This window comes from Dermacentor silvarum, chromosome 8 (genome assembly GCF_013339745.2).
Source record: "Dermacentor silvarum isolate Dsil-2018 chromosome 8, BIME_Dsil_1.4, whole genome shotgun sequence".
In the NCBI taxonomy this organism is placed as follows: Eukaryota; Metazoa; Arthropoda; class Arachnida; order Ixodida; family Ixodidae; genus Dermacentor; species Dermacentor silvarum.
The window spans coordinates 30654342-30669792 of record NC_051161.1 but is presented as its reverse complement, the minus strand read 5'-3'; the positions used below and the strand labels follow the sequence as shown (position 1 = coordinate 30669792).

At 45.1% G+C, this 15451-nt stretch overlaps 1 protein-coding gene across 1 annotated transcript in view; it reads right to left on the bottom strand.

The window, feature by feature from the left end:
* Nucleotides 1-15451, bottom strand: part of LOC119462047 (uncharacterized) — a 99811-nt gene that overhangs the window by 60561 nt on the left and 23799 nt on the right. Inside the window, exons 15-20 of the mRNA XM_049672403.1 lie at nucleotides 15041-15175; nucleotides 11836-12032; nucleotides 5572-5684; nucleotides 5132-5249; nucleotides 4656-4805; nucleotides 4082-4195 (exon numbers count right to left, since the gene is read on the bottom strand). Coding sequence (XP_049528360.1) covers nucleotides 4082-4195; nucleotides 4656-4805; nucleotides 5132-5249; nucleotides 5572-5684; nucleotides 11836-12032; nucleotides 15041-15175 — 827 coding nt within the window. The remainder of the gene's footprint in view (nucleotides 1-4081; nucleotides 4196-4655; nucleotides 4806-5131; nucleotides 5250-5571; nucleotides 5685-11835; nucleotides 12033-15040; nucleotides 15176-15451) is intronic.

Sequence of the window (15451 nt, the reverse complement as noted above, 5' to 3'; positions counted from 1 at the left end):
CACACGCCAGGTCTATCTGTAAAACCTAAACATAATACCTGTTGTCGACCTGCATGATTTTTTACTCATGGCAAGCTACAAAGATCCGCACTAATAACAAATTATTAGCCAACGGTTGCTAACCTATCACAAAAAAGGACTGTCTGTTGCATAGTCAATGCTCCGTAAAATGCACACGCCAGGTCTATCTGTAAAACCTAAACATAATACCTGTTGTCGACCTGCATGATTTTTTACTCATGGCAAGCTACAACTAAGGCATTAAAATAAACAATCTGTAGTTGAAGAAACTTGCTAATTTGACAGAGAGTGAATGTCTGTGACATGCGCAGAAGCAGTTATGGCCGACAAATGATCACATTGACATTGCCTACTCTTATAAACCACCACCAGCATTGTTTTCAGTAGTGCTATCTGTTATTGCTTTTTCTTTCTCTTCAAATTTTGATTATGTGCAGGAAAGTATTTTTTTAGTGTTAGCTTCTAGACTGTTACTATTGTATTTTACATGCATAGTTGTGCCATTGTATGTTTGTCGTATGCAAATTTTATTTTGTCTCTGTCATAGTGCAATTATCGGATACAGACACTGTCAAGCCTTTTGTAGCTTTTAGTCTGTACCCCCAGCCTTTTCTGCTAAAAATGCACCAGAATGCCAAAAAAAAAGAAAAAAAAAAGAAAGTGCGGCATTTCGTATAAAAATTACCAGGCTAGATTCATAAATTTTTAGTATACTGCTTCTTCCTGTGCACACAACGAGGTATAAAACCGCTTCTACCATTTTGACTTGCAACAGGCCTTTGCATGTGCGCCGTGCTTCAAGCGAGGAAAATAAGAAAAAAATTACAGCAGAAACTATCCTCAATGATTGTCTAAGTCAATGCGAAGCATTTCTCCCTTGCACGTGGCACAATATCTGAACGAACTCGCCTCCTCCCGGGGAAACGCTTGCTCGAGCACTGCCACATGCATGAGCCGCAACACCCTGACTGATGTACGATTGGAACCAGAAGCGATTACAGACGCTACATACTACGCCAAATTAGTCTTCAACAAAGCGCTTTTGAAAGTACGTGTCTCCGTCCCGCAAGTACCAGTCCTCCAATCGGCACCGCTTGGCTTCAGCAGCCTGTTCAGCGGCTGCTTCTCTTGGCTCCCTTAGCTCAGTTGGCCCGTTGCTTCGCCTCCTGCCTCACTGCTTTGGTACACATCGCATACCCTTGTAGTTTCTGCAGAGCCATTGCACTCTTACATTCCTCTCCTGCTTGATACTTTCAAGGGACAATTGTTTTGTCGGCAAGTAGAGGCCTACACGCAACATAGTGCACCTAGCGCAACCGAGCCACTTCTATTTGTGGCGTGCACATCCGTACTGGCAAGTGGAGCAAGGCGCCCAACCAGTAGCGGCACGCAAGCGGGCGCATGGGGGTGTGCGTGTATCGGCAACAAACTTTGTGACCTTGGATGGCCTCGAGTTTGACCTTGGCTCTGACAAGACAAGAAAATGCGTCGCATTTATTAAATAAATAAATAAAATGCACAACAAGAACGCCTAAGGAAGATCATGCCCTACAGCATATGCATGACTAAACCGAAGTTACAGTGAGGTCGTCAAGAGGTTTCTTGACATCTAACGTGCAAACTATCTGTGGATTTGGTCACGTGAAAGCTGCTAAATTACCACCAAGGGATCTGCCCTTCTGATTGCACAGGGTTAAATGGAAGATCCACACTAATAGCAAATTATTAGCCAGCAGTTGCTAAACTCTCCGTCTTCTCTTGGGAAGAGTTTTATGCCAGGGCCATGTACTTCCTGTGTCAAAGTGTTTATTGACAGGGTATGCAAGGATTGAGAGGTCGAACTTGGTGGGGCAGTCACAACCCAGTGAGCAGTCAGAACCGGCCCCGTGCTTAAAGCGCTGGTGATGCGCCTGACTGACCGGCACTTCGTTGCATTTCATACGCTGGAGATGCACCTGGCTAACCGGCACTTCTTCGTTACACCTGTAATGAATATGACCTTGGCGCAAACGCGTGAAATGTGCAATTTCCACACATGGTTTTTTTCTTCCTTCTCCGTCCAGCCAGCGGTCGAGTACGCAATTACAAGGTATCTTGGAATGGCGCTGTCAACAACAATGCTAAACAATGTGTAACCGGACATTATCCAAAGCCGCTTTTTGATCCAACAACCTTCTTGAGCGATCTCGACACCATGCACAGTAGTACAAAGAATACAAAACTGGCACCACAAGCGGCACAAACAATAAAATCGCACAGCGGCAAAACAGTGGAACATCCACCAGAGAGAAATAGAGGACCGATGGCATCGGCTATAAATGTTAAGTTCATGATGATGATGATAGTGAACTTTACTATTAATAGAGATTTGTTTTACTAGCGAGGCAGCTCTTATGCTTCCTTGGCACAATTTTCAGCTAAAATTCCGTTTTGGAGTAGATTGGGGCAAACGATCGCTCTCAAGCCAATTTGGCGCAATTGGCGCAGCTGTTCCTTCACTGAAATGTGGTTCTGGTGCTAGGACAACTAAAGGGAAAAAAAAAGAGGCAGAAAGAACTTCACAAAGACAGTACAGATGGCACAAACGAGATGTACGCTACAATGATGAGCATTTCCAAATGCTCATAACTGAGGATGCACCAAGAATCAGGCGGCTGGCAGAAAACAATATCAAAGGTATGTAGATGTCGGTCACTGCCAATGACAGCATCACAATGACAATACAAAGAAGTTTCATGCATAGTACCTCAGACAATTTATCATTTTCTTTTTATATAATATTTGAAATCTTTCATTTCTTTTCACGTCTGTGCTCTAAACTTACATTTTTCTTCAACCACAAGGACCCTTTCCCACTCCCCGTCCCCCAACCACTCTATAACTGCTGACCCACAGTGGGAGAGTGCAATTATTTTAGGAACAAGCATACAAACAAGATGGCAGTCTACACGGTGAGAGACTGCTGTTGTTGCAGTAAATGAGTTCAGAGTCAAAGGAATTGCTTAATTCTGTTGCTTTTTGCTTATAATTTGTTATGTATTGGTCTGTCCATGACACAAAGAAGGGCAAGCAAAAGAAAAACATCAGAGACAAATGTGTATGATGGCATAACTCGCACTTGAAAAGAGGATAGCGGTAAGTGTGTGGTTGTTCAAAAGTAAGTTAGATTTCTGTCTTGTTTATGGAACTGCGAGATGTTACCAATAGTGCCATAAATAGGCAATTTTTTTAGTTTTGTTGTTGGAGTGCACAATTTGTTTTTGATTTATGCTATAAGTTCAGTATGAGTGATATATTTCACATCAATATTCACAGAGTTCCAGTTGTTTGACTGAGGGTACAATTTGCTGTGTCTTAGGTTACCACATTTTTGTTAAAGGGACTGTCTACCGCTTTTCAAGGACCTATTTTGTAGCACAATAGAAAGTCTACCATTCGAAGTGTCTAAACATGCAATGGTTTCCCCTGGAAAGTGAATATCAATTTTTTAAACAGAATTTTTTGATCTGCGTAGTCTTTTCTTAAACCTGTGTATGGGTGCTGACAACATTGATTACTGGATGCGATGTTAATGTTGGTACACCACTCTGTTCATCATGACTCTGTTCATTTGCACAAGGCGGCGCCACTCTTCAACACGCGCTAGCTGAAAACGAGACAAAGTACTTTCTCACGTAAGGATATGTTAGCAGAAGTGCATAAAATACAATTTCAGGCTATACAATATTGTATCCAATCAAATGACTTTCTCTGTGTGGCTTTTTGTCTACGTGACAGTGCACGGATTGGTTGCACTGTTTCACCGTCGGACGTGACCACATGTATTATTGGACCACTTTCAAAGCCACATTAAAAATATATTTCGTGGTTTATGGAATACAAGCATGCTCATTTCCTTCATTATGATACACAATCTTCTCATTCCAACCACAACAAAAGACATGTTCCAAGCAGTAGACAAGTACCTTTAAGCAGAAATACTATTCTAGCATTGTGCGAGAATGTGTTTAAAGATAGTAACACCAAAACATGACGCAGATGTGAATAGAGTGGCAGTTACCTTGCTCATGAGGCTTGAAGGTGTCTCAAAGGAATGAAGAATGTTGCTCAGCTGGCCAAGACTGGTCATAGTGTAATCATCCTGCTTGTATATCCATTCCTCTTTGCTACAAACCTGAAAACATTAGGCCCAAATGGTACGCCGATTAGAAAGCTATCAGAGCATGACTGTTGCCAGCTGGCGGACATAGCAAGCTGATTTTTCCACAGTAAGTCACTCTCACTTTGCCGTTACATCTGCAGATATGTGCACTAGAAATACTACTAATGTACATAGATGAAACAAAGGAAAATGATACACATGCTAGCACTTCTTTTGTTTACACTGGTCTTGCTCAATTCACCTGTCTTTTAGTAACATTTGCAATACAAATGTCTATTACATAGCTAGACATTGCTATTTATTTCTAGACCTTGGAGTAGGTTTGTTGAACTACACTGCATTAAACAAAAAGACCAGGACCATCCATTATAAACATAAGAAGACTAACAAGCAAATGAGTGGTGTGTAATTAATATGCTACAACTATATAAATGCCAGCTTTCTGTGCAAGATTATTGAGTTCTTCACCCACCTGCTCATAATGCAGATGTTCCTCACTGTAACACGCTTGATCCATAACCATGGGTCCGTACATGTGGTAGGCAAAAGCCCGCATGTCCACAGAGAAGCAGATGTACGAAGACCCTCCAGTGACATTGTGCATCCACTCTAGTGCGAGGTTCTGGAACAAAGCAAATTTTGTACTAGACTAGATGGGCTAAAATTTTGCCTACATGCCTGTAAATATCTGACACAGCCTAAACAACAAGCATCTAACATATTTTAGGCCAAACTTAACAACAATTTAAACCACTAACTGGTTAGGCTGGCTGCTGTTATCACATGTGTCATGTGCACTATTAAGCAGCACACATGACTGGTGCTAGAGCAAGAGCATTTATTTCACATCAGCAATTGCCTCATTAAAAAAAAAAAAAAAAAAAAAACGAGGTAAGGGATTTCAGTTTACAGATGCGAGCAACGAGCAAGGAATAGCACGCCACTTACCACCGGCACCTGTGGTATACATGTGGTCAATGGATGGTTAAAGGTTGATGCAGGTGTGGCACGGCAAGGGCCATAGTCTCCACTGTAGTGTGTGTTCACCACAAGGAAATCGACGTACCTAGAGAAAGCAGATTCTTTAAAGAGAAGGGCGTGTATAACACTATCACACAGAAAGCAGTACTAGAAAACAACAAAATGAAAACACAGCCCCAACAACCAGTTTTGAAACCATGCAGGCAAGAACCATTGCATTGTATGCTGCAGACTTCTTTGATTCAACCGGTGACAACCTCGGAATGCTGTTCCGGGTAACCAACGTTACTAGACAAAGTAATCTAGTAACGGTGCGCGTAACTGTGGCGGCCGGTGCACGGTGCAGCTGTAAAAGCCTAGAAGCACCAACACAAGCAGCACGGCTGTATCACATATAGTACACTCACTTGTTCAGATTGTTCAGCAGGGCACCTGTATAAGCTGCCGGCTTATCGTAGTCCACAATCTGAAGGCTGAGCAGCACACACAAGCCACTGTTCTGGTACACGTCGTGCAGTTCCTGCAGTGTACCAAGCAGTATGTCCATTGTCCAAACACATTTTGGTGCGCACAGTTGTTATAACTCGCTTTGAGTGGCATAGACTGCCTCCCCGCCATAGTACTAGTACGAGGTTAGCTGCAACACTTCGCTAAGGTTCACTGTCAGTAGAAGAGCTTGTCACGCTTTCGTACTGCCACGCACACAACAGCGGCACGACAAAACATAGGCATCGCAGGCGTCTACCCGGGTCATGCATTTACACTTGCGTAGATTACCTATATCTTTGGGAAGTGTCCTATTACTGCTATTTTGTCGCGCGTACTTCAGCGAGCTCTGACAGCCGTGACTACATTCGGCGAATAATCGTATATGTGCAGCAACATAATTGCTTATGGTTTCGCTTTCAACACATTGAAAACTTGGAAAGCGCGCAAACTGATGACGATAGCAATGGCGATGCATTGGGCTGAACAAACAAAACAGTATAAAAATGTATATGGCTCAACAAATTATTGCATCCTTTAGGGCTTATTTTGTCCCACAACGATAATCGTCATCTAGCTGCCTTGCTTTCGTTTCCTTTCTTGAAAACTTTGCGCTCAGTCGCTAATGTCACGTTGATAACGCGCATGCCGTTCGTGACCCGAAAGTACAGTGCCTCGAATATAAGTATATTTTAGGCACTCTACCGAAAGTACCGGGAACGCAGATAGGTGACAATTATTGCTGTGGGACAAGGTAAGGCCCAAATGGTGTAAACTTTTGTTGGTGTATCTTGCGTGCTTTTGCGCCCGGTACTGCGATCCAGATCACGAGTGGCACGCGCGTTATCAGCGTCATGAACCCGACAAAAGCGGATTGATTCCGTCTGTTGTTCTGGAATCGGCCTGTCGAGTGCATGAAAACGCCAGCCGGTCGTATATATATTGCTTTCTGCAGCAGGAAATCTAGGGACTTTAGTCGTAACGAGCGCGTCGAGTCGGGCTGACTCAGACCGATCGACCACAGAACACCTATTGGATCGACTGCATGGCGTTGGTTGACCCAGCCCTGTTTTAACGCGATATATCGTTAAGAGGAAGCTTTAGCTCGGGCCCAACTCCGACGCGGCCTATTCGAATACATGTACAACGCAGAAACGCTTTTCTGCGAATGCAACCCAAATGAACAAATGAAATGACCCAAATGCAACAGATTTCATTAATATCGAACCCCTGGACCGATATTAATGAAATTTGTTGCATTTGAAAGAGTAAGTTAAATTCTAGTAACTGTTGGAAGCGGAATTTCGATTTAGGGCCTGCATTTTTACAGCGAAGCTGTTAAGCGCTCAGTCTCCGATGGTCGTGTCCGCGTGTATAGAAAAAAAAATTGCCCCCACCTCCCCGAAGGGCATCGTGAGGAAATGCGAATGCATTTCTTGCGCCGAGAGTACACGGCGTAGTAATTTTAATGGCGTAAATTAATGACGAGACGAGGATTTGTACCGTAACCATTTATTTACACATTCATCAGCACCTGTTTGTGTTGTCATTGTACCTGACGGCCATAATCACAGCCTTGTGGTCGCTAAAGTGTACAGTCAAAGGGTCTTTGAGAAGCATGCGCACGTCACAGTTTCGGGTAAAGGCGAGATCAATGCAACTTCCGTGAATGGTAGTCGGACACTTGTCGGACTCGGCCGAGGCACACTGCATAGAGTACTTTGTCCGCATGTACTTCACTCGAGGATCGGCGGCTCGCCATTGACGTTTCTCCGCCGCGTCTCGAACACGAACTTCAGCGTTCTCGGCTCGCCGTTGACGTCTCACAGCGGTGTATCGAGCACACATTTCCGGATCTTCGGCTCGGCGTTGGCGTTTCGCAGCGGCTTCCAGAGCACCGAGTTCGGTATCGGCAGCTCGCTTCGCTCGCTTGCGTTCGGCATCACGCGCTCTTCGCTTCGCAGCCTTGTCTTCCGCTTCTTCTCCTCCGGTTGATGATGACGTTGAAGCTACTGCAGTGACGTCACCTCCAGCGAGAGGTGTAATGCTCGGGTTGGATTGTATTACACTTCTTGCTAGGGGTACCGTTGCCGTCAGACATTCGCCTTCACCGACTTCTGCTATCGCCTTGAGAGGCGCCCAGCCAGCGAATGGTCGAGAGTGAGGCGCGCGCTTCACTCCATTTATATATACGTGCGAGTGAGCGAACGGGAGAGTGGGGCGCAGGGAGGAGAGAGAGCGAACGGCGAGAGAAGGAGCGGCGAAGCACTGCACCTAAAGCCCCTATATATAAACCACCGTGATATAAACCTATCCTCTCCTACACTCTCTCCGCACACGCGGGAGCTCCGCCGAGTTAGGGCAACACCCTCATATTTTTCTAGAGGGTGTTGGTTAGGGTGGCTAGAATTGGGCAATTCTAGCCACCCTAGCCGAGTTCCCGCGATGCGAGCGCCCTCACAGGCCTGAGCGCGCTCCTCCTCTCCACTCACTGTCCGCTACTCCGCCCGCAGCACCTGCTCCGGTTGCTAGGGGCGAGGATAAGCATGCGCGCCCGCAGCTGTTGCTATGGGAGAGGGAGTGAGAGCGGAGAGATAACACCTGCCGGCGCGCGGACACCGACAGACGCCCGACATGCCCCGACTAAGAAATGCATTCGCATTTAAAAAAAACTCTCATTGGCCGTATGCTGTATGTGCGAGTGAAAGCGCGCAAGGGACGCTCGCGTTCACGGGGAGCGAACGCGACTTCATCCGTCGCGCGAAAGGCCATGGGGGGCTGGGAGGGAGGGAGGAGGAGACGTTTAGCTGCGGCACCAAATACGTATCTTGCGACTAGGCGTTTCGTTTCGCACTTTTAATATTTCAGTCTGAGGAGATTTAACATAAGAGGCATGCGCTGCCGGTGTTTTGTTTCATGACATTTGTTTATGGGCTGTCATTCACAAAATTCTGAGGAGCTGTATAAACTTGGACATGTAGCAGCACCAGCAACGCGCAGAACTGTTGTCGACGGCGGCGGCGTTTTGCCCGCGTTCGAACCGAACACGCGCAGCATTGGTGACGTGTTTATGAAGAACGTGCGAACCTTTGTCGTACACCCTATGGCGGTGTACCGTAGCGACCATAAGGCCATGGTCCCTGTGGTCACTAAATAAATGAAAACCACCGAATCATACATATTTCTCATTCTTTAATAGTTCAAGACTTCAAATAACCAATTGCACCATCACATCTTAATAGTCATAATTGGAAATACATATTTCCCACCATAGTACAGCTTCGCTGGTCTTCTATCTCCACCCCAGTGGAAGGGCTGACAGTTTTTTAAAAAAGATTTTTCAAAAATTCGAAAGTTCGAAAAAATAGAAGTTCCAAGTTTACTCTGCATCAAGAACAGATATCGCGGTTCTGTAAACGGCATCTATTAGATCATTCAAAGCGGACAAATTCGTTATGTCAATTTATATCTTGTGTGAATTTGTTGCATTGTGTACAAGGGTTCTGCAAAAGCTGTATTTCCATATTACAAATTTTTTTAGCTTCATGTGTAATATATCAATTCTGTCCGCTTCAGATGTACTATTAGATGCAGTTCACAGAAGTGTGATACGATTTTTCATTGCTGAGTGAGAGTTGCAACTTGATAGCTTCGTTTTCTGAAAATTTTAAATGTTTGCCAATTTTTTATAGAAATTTGACGACTTAAATAAAAAATTCGAAACCTCGTTAAATTTTCTGCAGTGGCTACAGAGCAAAATGAATTCTCCTTTTAGATGTATTTAGATAGAAGGAACCGAGCTAAAGCTTCCTGTAATCTCGTGTAGCAGAAAATCTGGCGTCGGCGAGGGCGCGCCGGCGTCGGTGGCGGAGAAAATCATCCCGCACCACCCCGACCGCGCAGGCCCTCCTCGTGGCGCAAGGCGTTAGTGAGCAAAATTGACTTTCTGAAAGTAAAATCGGTAGAAAAACTTAAGAGCCCTTCCACTAGTGTGAAGATGGAAGCCAGCGAAGCTGTGACTATGGTGGGTCTGCTGTAGTGAATATTGCCCCCACTATGAGAAAGGGCGTATCGTCGTTGGGCATCATCCAACCGAACATGCCTATCATGAACGTTCCGGTTGAGAAACTCGCGCTGAAACCTGGCGGTCGCACCGGGGAAGTTGGCGCTAGCGTTGCCACCGTTGTCGGGTTCCTGGAGGGCAAGACGACGCTGACGTTTGGCCTCAACATCGCGCTCCCTCAACTCGGGGGTCCTTGGCTCTTCGCTGATGTTTCGCCTGGGCTTCGGAAGCCCTCATGCTAGAATCGGCACGTCGACGACGAGCCTTACCCGAGCGCGTTCGAGGCGGCGTTGCTCAAACGCGTTAGGACACGTCGTCGGTCTCTCATGAATGGCTCATACCCCCTTAGGCAATGGCTGATACCCCCGAAAACGCGGCCTCCCCATTACGACGACAGAAGTGAAATTTTACGCTGGAATAATTTGCGGCAACGCAGCCAGCTGTGGAAGCAGACGACGACGACGAACGCAGAAGCAGTGGCACGAGCGCAAACCTAGGGGCGCCAACGAGCCAGCTGTGTAAGACGACGATGCTCGAGCCATAGCCTCCTCTATACTTTTCAGAGGAGGCTATGCTCGAGCCAATGCTGATATTTTTTTCTACACGCGGACACGATCCTGGGGGAACTAGCCCTTAACAGCTCCGCTGTAAAAACCGTAAAGTACGAATTAACCACAACCTACAGACTCGATAGCGTCGGATTGTAATGTGAATGTACGAGAAAGCATAATTCTGTTACGAGGTAACTGAAACACAAACTCCTTTTCCAGCATTTTACCTTACCAACAGCGGCACTCCCGGGTAGGTTACTTGCAATACTTGCAAAAACACCATCCAAACGGCGCTGGTCTCCTCGGCAGCGTAAAACGGCGGCGGCGCGCACAGGCGAAGGTGGAGAAAAAAGAAAGCTGCAGTTGCCGGGAAGTCTGACAAGCATTCAGAGATCTTTGAATGCTATCGCGTTCCATTATTAAAGGTGAACCTTAAGCGTCCGTCCATTTTTTTTTACCACATGGGGTTCAATTTAGTGGCCCATTTGGAGGGACCCCAGGTGATGAGCTCTGATTACCTGGCCCCTGCATGGAGTCCTTAAAATTACACGATCGTTTCTGCACTCCACCCCCACCGGAAAGCGGCCGCCGCGGCCGGGATCGAGCCCACGTGACCTCAGCTCAACACCGCAACGCATCCACTGGGCTACCGCGGCGGGTGACTTTCCTCAAACAACAATCACCTGTATGGCGTGCCTTTCCTTTTATTACGATAGAAATTACGTGGACACCAGGCAAATTTCCGTCGTCATCGTCGTCGCGGTGATGTTTGGTATAAAGTTCAAGTGCGATAACATCGAAACCGCGCGCCGTATGCTGTAGGTGCGAAGGAAAGCTTGCGAGAGTGACCCGTGAATAAGGATGGCGGCTTGATGCGGAGGCGTCCTTTCGCGCGCGTAAAGGCGGAAGGCGAGGAGGGTGCGGTCTTGCTACGACGGCAGGCGCGGCCGCGCGCCCTATCTTGGAGATAATCTGCGGTGGATTCAAAAACTAGGCAACCGAGATAGGTGGTGGCTTCACATGCGGTGTGTTTTCGCGCACTATATAGTTCTCATTTAAGCGAGAGGCAGCAGGAAGGGCGAGTTCACTCGCCGCTGCTACCACTCTCTTCATCACGCCAGCGTTCTGACCGAGAGTGTCCGCGGTCATCGAGTGGGATGTGTTCGTGTTTGCCTGTGCGCGCTGTCACAACATGCGTATTAATTTAGTTAGGGAGTAAATGTTTACCGCAGTTTATGCAGCTGATGTAACTACTAACTTAATGCAGCTAGCGCAGAGTTTTCAAGAAAGAAACGCAAGTAAGACAGATGTTTGAGGACGAGATACACCCAAAGGGATGTAAATTGTTTTAGAGTGTGGTCCATATTCTAGTACGTGTGCCCTCAGTGCTTTGCTGTGTTCTGTGCTGAAGTTACAGTGCTAAAAAAAAAATACTGCTGAATTCTACAGTGAGGTGAAACAGCAGATGAAAACAGCGTTAAGAGATGAATGAAAAATATAAAAATAATAATAGTTAGAGGGGTAGGGGAAGCGATACGTTGTCACTCAAATTTGTTGCAACGACGTCGTACCTTCATTTTGCGCTCCAGCGAAGGCAACTGCCGGGTGGAACGACTAACGTAGAGTAGCGCCAGGCCGTCCAGGTTGCGGTCTCGCAGCTGCCGCGCGGTATCTTCGGCGCTTTCGCGTAGCGAGGTCAGTTGCAGCAGTCGCTCATGTACCGCCACCAGCACTCGTACGCCGCTCTCCTGTAGCTGGGCCAGGTAACCTGCGACACGCAGCAGCACTTCTGGCAACCCTGTTCCTGGACTTCATGTCCGGACCATGGTCACATGACTCGGTAGAGCGCTTTTAAAATTTTTTTAGCAGAGAACACTCGATGGGCATATGGCTGCATTGTTGCTGTCAGCAAGGCGAGCTTGCCATCTTGTACATCACAGTCTTGTGCAGTCATTGCCTTGTATTAACCTTATATTCTTTGGGGTATAATCTTGATGCACAACAACCTTTCCTTCTTCCTTTCTTTTTTTATCGCGATAGCAATTATATAGACCCTCCAAGCAGAGTTTTGACCGTCGTTGTCGCCAGTGAGGTTCTGTATGCACAGGGTGTTGCAGCGAACACTTTCAAAAATTATTAAAGGTTGCCTGCGGCAGATAGCACAATTCTAGGTCATGAGCTGGTCTACTCGAAGAGGCGGACACTACTTGCACAATAAATTGAAATGCACAATCGAATAATTAACAGAAATTCACTAATTATTTTTAAACTAATTACCTGATGGCCCATATTGCAATTTACAAATTGTAGCCGTGGAGTTCTCAAGGCGGATCCGCTTGGAACGAATTCTCGGGATGACACTAGTTTCGAGATATTAATTCCCGAACTTTGCGGAGAAATGCATTGGCGTTCCAGTTAGGTAATTAGTTAGAAACCTAATTAGTATTTTTTGTTAATTAGTCGATTATGCGTTTCAATTTTTTCTGCAAGTAATGTCCTGCCTCTTCGAGTAGACCAGCTCATTAACTAGAATTGGGCTATCTGCCACAGGCAACCTTAAACAAATTTTGAAAGTGTTCACCGAAACACCCTGTCCGTTTAGGTATATGTGCGCTATATGCCATGCCATGCTAGATGACATACGGTACATGCGGGTTATAGTGCGCCACACCGTTCTATCACTTAGATTCCTGACAATTATTCCTCAGAATTTTGAGAATGGTAGCCCGCAAACAAATGTCGTGAAACAAAACGCCGACAGCGCATGTATTCTATGTTAAATCTTGCCAGACTTGAATATTAAAAGTGCGAAACAATAACAGAGCTCAAATCTGAAAATGAAACCGCCGGGATCGGCCCAGGAAAGATGTTTGAAACATACCCGATACTGAAAAGTGGTGGTAAAGTAGCTGAGAAAGACGTTGGCTTTTATTAATAGATATTAATGAAATTGTCCGATGACAGGATCGATTCAAACAGAGGACCCCTAGCACAAAAGCTCGTTTTTACTTTGGCAACTTACGTTTACTTCAATTCACGCTGCCACTACACTACGAGTCGTGCACTTTGTGTAAATTCTAACATGTTGCTAATGCTATCGCATTCATTGCTTCTCCCTCATGGCGAAATTGTGTTAACGCTGTTGGGCCTGCGTATGACTGGATACGCAGGCCCAACGCCGTGGACTTGGATAATGTTACCAACAGGAAAGCACCTGACACCTAAGTGCCCACAAGACTGGTTTTGGTTACTGTTGCTCAACGGTGGTCGAACAAGGGATGTGTAACTGTACGCTAAAGGGTGTGGGGATCGAGGTGCCTTCCCGCGCGAACCCTGCCGTAGCGCCTTCGTGTGTTGAGGAGTGGAGGAGCGTCGTGCTTTTTCCTGACAGTCGCTCGTAGGGTGATCCATAATCGTTATGCGTGTTCTGTGTGTAAGCATGTGCTGAACACTTCCCTAGCGCACCTTCAGGTATTTCAGCTTTAGAAGAATCACTTCACTATTTTATTCCATACGGTAACCAATTTCAAGGAAACCGCTTTTTCGAAAGCCGAGATTTGCTTTGTTCAATATATATATATATATATATATATATATATATATTTAACAAAGGAAATCTTGGCACCCTATATATATATAGGGTGCCTTTTTTAGCTGCATCAAATTTTAAAAACTTGCCTGTAGCAAACAGCACAATTCTAACGAGCTAAATTACTCGATGAGGCGGCCATCACTTCTACGAGGAATCAAAATGCTTAATTGAATAATCAACATATTTACACTAATTAACTTTAACTATATTTACGTTAACTTTAAGGAGATTATTTCCATCTACGATTTGTAGTTAGTGAGTTTGCAAGGTATATCGAGTTAGAACAAATTCTGAGGATGGCACCGGTTTCGACATATGCGCCGTCAAACTAGCGAAAATGCACTGTTTTCGGCTTAACTTTTTAACGAAAACACTGTTTTATGCATTGAAGCACGAAAGTTAACTGGAACACCAATGCATTTCGTCGGACCTCTTAAAAATGATTATCTCGAAACTAGTGTAGTTTTGAGAATTCAGTCCAATTAAGTAGATATGCCTTGCGAACTCACCGGCTACAAATCGCATATTGAAACATGTGCTCTAAAGTAATTAATTAAAAGTTACTTTGTAATTATGTTAATTATTTAATTAAGCATGTTGATTTTTTCGTAGAAGTAATGGCCGCTCATCAAGTAATTTAGCTCAATGGTTAGAGCTGTGCTTATGCCATAGGCAATTAAAAAAATTGCTGCAGCTAAAATAACCTAGTATATAAAATTTACAATATGAAGCTTCTGTGCCGTTTCTCGCTCTTTCTTCATTATAAGTGAAATACACTGTAACAATATGTCGCTTAACAATCAGTTACGCGTTATCAACTTTTGTATACAAGATAACCATAAAACTGCAGGATGTGACTTGTTGGCACTGTATTATGACTAAACCACAAACGCACAAACAAAGTTATAGAACAAGACATCACAGAGCTTACTGTGTAAACCATTTCTTTTTCCACTTTGTGTGTCAAGAAAAATTCCTATAACAAAGCATTTATCTGTGTTTATCGGTTACAATGCCTAAATCCTGGCTTTCGAAAAACCCCTGTCGACATCTGTCCCAAAACGCGCATTGTGTTTTGCACTAACTGAATAACAGGTGAATAGCTGATTAAGCTGTCTCACATTGATTTCGTTGCAGCAAGTATCTGGCTTCGTTGAAGAGAGAGATCGATTCAAGGTGCTCACCGTTAGGAAGAACATTAAGGTCAGTGTTTCCGAACTGCCGCAACGAGAAGACCACATGCGTGCAGTAGCTGGTCGTGACTGTCCGCGCATGCTCCGTCCGTTCAGAGAGCACGCACACCAGCGGGCGCTCGTGCTCTGAAAACAAAGCAATTCAATTCATGCATAAGCACGTGTCCGCCATTAAAGGGGCCCTGAAACATTTTTTAAAACTAATCATAGAAATACATCAGTATTAAATTAGGCCGCCTCACGAATGTCCTGCCAGAAAAAAAAAAAAGAAAGTTTTCAAATCCTTCAAGCACAGGCGAAGTTATCAGACTGATGAGTGGTTTTCTCTCTTCTTTCATTTCCACTAGCACGCTGAAAGCTACACAGGGCCAAGAGGGCGCAAGGCAGTGAAAGCCACACAGA